Source organism: Echinops telfairi, unplaced genomic scaffold (assembly GCF_000313985.2).
Source record: "Echinops telfairi isolate 266 unplaced genomic scaffold, ASM31398v2 ScPeMD7_5868;HRSCAF=6743_1, whole genome shotgun sequence".
In the NCBI taxonomy this organism is placed as follows: domain Eukaryota; kingdom Metazoa; phylum Chordata; class Mammalia; order Afrosoricida; family Tenrecidae; genus Echinops; species Echinops telfairi.
Genome location: NW_022109768.1, coordinates 5,814,563 through 5,816,269, shown reverse-complemented (window position 1 = coordinate 5,816,269; position 1,707 = coordinate 5,814,563). Strand labels below are relative to the sequence as shown.

The following is a 1,707-nucleotide window of genomic DNA, read 5'->3' as shown; positions in this document are numbered from 1 at the left end:
CTTTCTAATCAAATCCTATAGGGCTATGAGAGCCTGAATACATATTCTCTCTGCAGCACCGTGCTTTTTATCAAAATTGCCCAGAAATGAGGGTGTTTTATGTGGTGATTCTGATAGATACTTAGCATCTGTGGGAGGCAGAGCTCTCATCCAGTGTTTGAAACCGAACGTGTGCTTATCGCTTCCCAGCTCTGCGTGGTGTCCCTGGCATTGTTCCGAACGCTCATCGGCTTACACTGCGAAGATGTGATGTTACAGCTAGTGCTAAGGTGAGTTGGCATTTTGTTCCATTAAAACACACACACACACACACACACACACACCTCTGCTACTACTTTATTTTCCTTTGGTAATATAGGGTCGCTCTGAGTCAGAATCAGTGAGTATTAGGGTAATATGAGTTCAGAAGGGGGAACATACCTCTATGGAAAAAAATCATAAAGAACGTGAATTTAATTTTCCACATTGTTTCCCAAGGTTAATTTTAGTATTACTAATAAAAGTTTTAGGAGGCCATCTGTGTTATATGACAAAGGTGGCCCTGGAAACAGCAGGTGGAGCATTTGGGGATGTTCCCGAGTGTGTGAGAGCTCTTCTGGTCCCTGATAGTATGTCTTTGTCCCGAGGAGAGTGCAGCTGCTAGGAGACCTGTGCTATTGAAAACAACTTTTCTGAATATGCAGCACTGTTGATCTGTAATTTTTAACTGCTGCTGTGTGCTCTGTCTGACCTGCATGTCAGTCAATTGCGGTACATATTTACTGAGCGCCTTCTGTGGACAGTTCCGAAAGGAAGTGGGGAGTAGACAAAAAGACAAGGTAGAAAAGGCGTGTCCTACAAAAACACAGGCTTCCTGCGGGAGCTGGCGTTGCATGGTGACTACTGGGAGTCAGATGGAACCCTGGCGGCACAGTGGTTAAGCGCTCAGCTGTGAACCAAAAGGTCCCTGGTTTGGGCCAGCAAATGCTTTCTGGGAGAAAGATGTGGGAAACCCAGCAGAACAGTTCTGCCTTGCCCTGCAGGGTTGCTAACAGTTGGCACACAACCCATTCGCCATCAGTGGGAGCCCAAGGTGGGCACTTAAGGTGACACTGGTGTGTTAATATGTGTAGAGGCTCAGGAACACCACCCCTGTCCTGAAGGAAACACCTGCTTTTGAACATGTGTTTGATGCTTCATGATTAATAAAGGATTTGGTCCCAAAGACTAGTCTAGATCAGACTTCTGGGAACTGGGCTAGACTGTAATGCATTCGTTTCTACTTCCTTTGAAACTCAGATCCTGACCCTTAAGAGTTGACCAGTCTCATGGTCCACCCCAGCACTACTGGGAGTGGACCCCCCGAAGCTGCGTGGCAGACAGGAGGGCCAGGACTGAGATGAGCTTTAGAGGGAGAGTGGGCCGCAGGCCGCAGCTCCTCATGCCCCGCTCTTGGCGTGGAATTTAAACAAACAAAAAGAGCGCAGGAGAGACGGCCGGTGAGAGCAGGGCACAGTCAGGGTCTGGGGTGCCCTCCACCGTGTCCTTCCATGGTGGGCTTCCTGGCCCTTCATCATGCCCATCCTTCGGAATGAGGGTGGGATCTACCGAGAGTGAGTATCCCAGGATCTTCGTGTAGCCTGGCATCTTCCACTCATCCACAGTGGGGCTTTGGCATCCTTCGAATAGAGCTCGCCCAGGAGCAGGCGTTCCAGGGAGAAGGGAAGA

The 1,707-nt window shown here is 49.2% G+C and overlaps 1 protein-coding gene across 1 annotated transcript in view; it reads left to right on the top strand.

Annotated features, from left to right (window-relative positions):
* The window catches only part of FHIP1A (FHF complex subunit HOOK interacting protein 1A), a 240,037-nt gene that overhangs the window by 210,877 nt on the left and 27,453 nt on the right, over positions 1 to 1,707 (top strand). Inside the window, exon 8 of the mRNA XM_045295804.1 lies at positions 190 to 269. Coding sequence (XP_045151739.1) covers positions 190 to 269 — 80 coding nt within the window. The remainder of the gene's footprint in view (positions 1 to 189; positions 270 to 1,707) is intronic.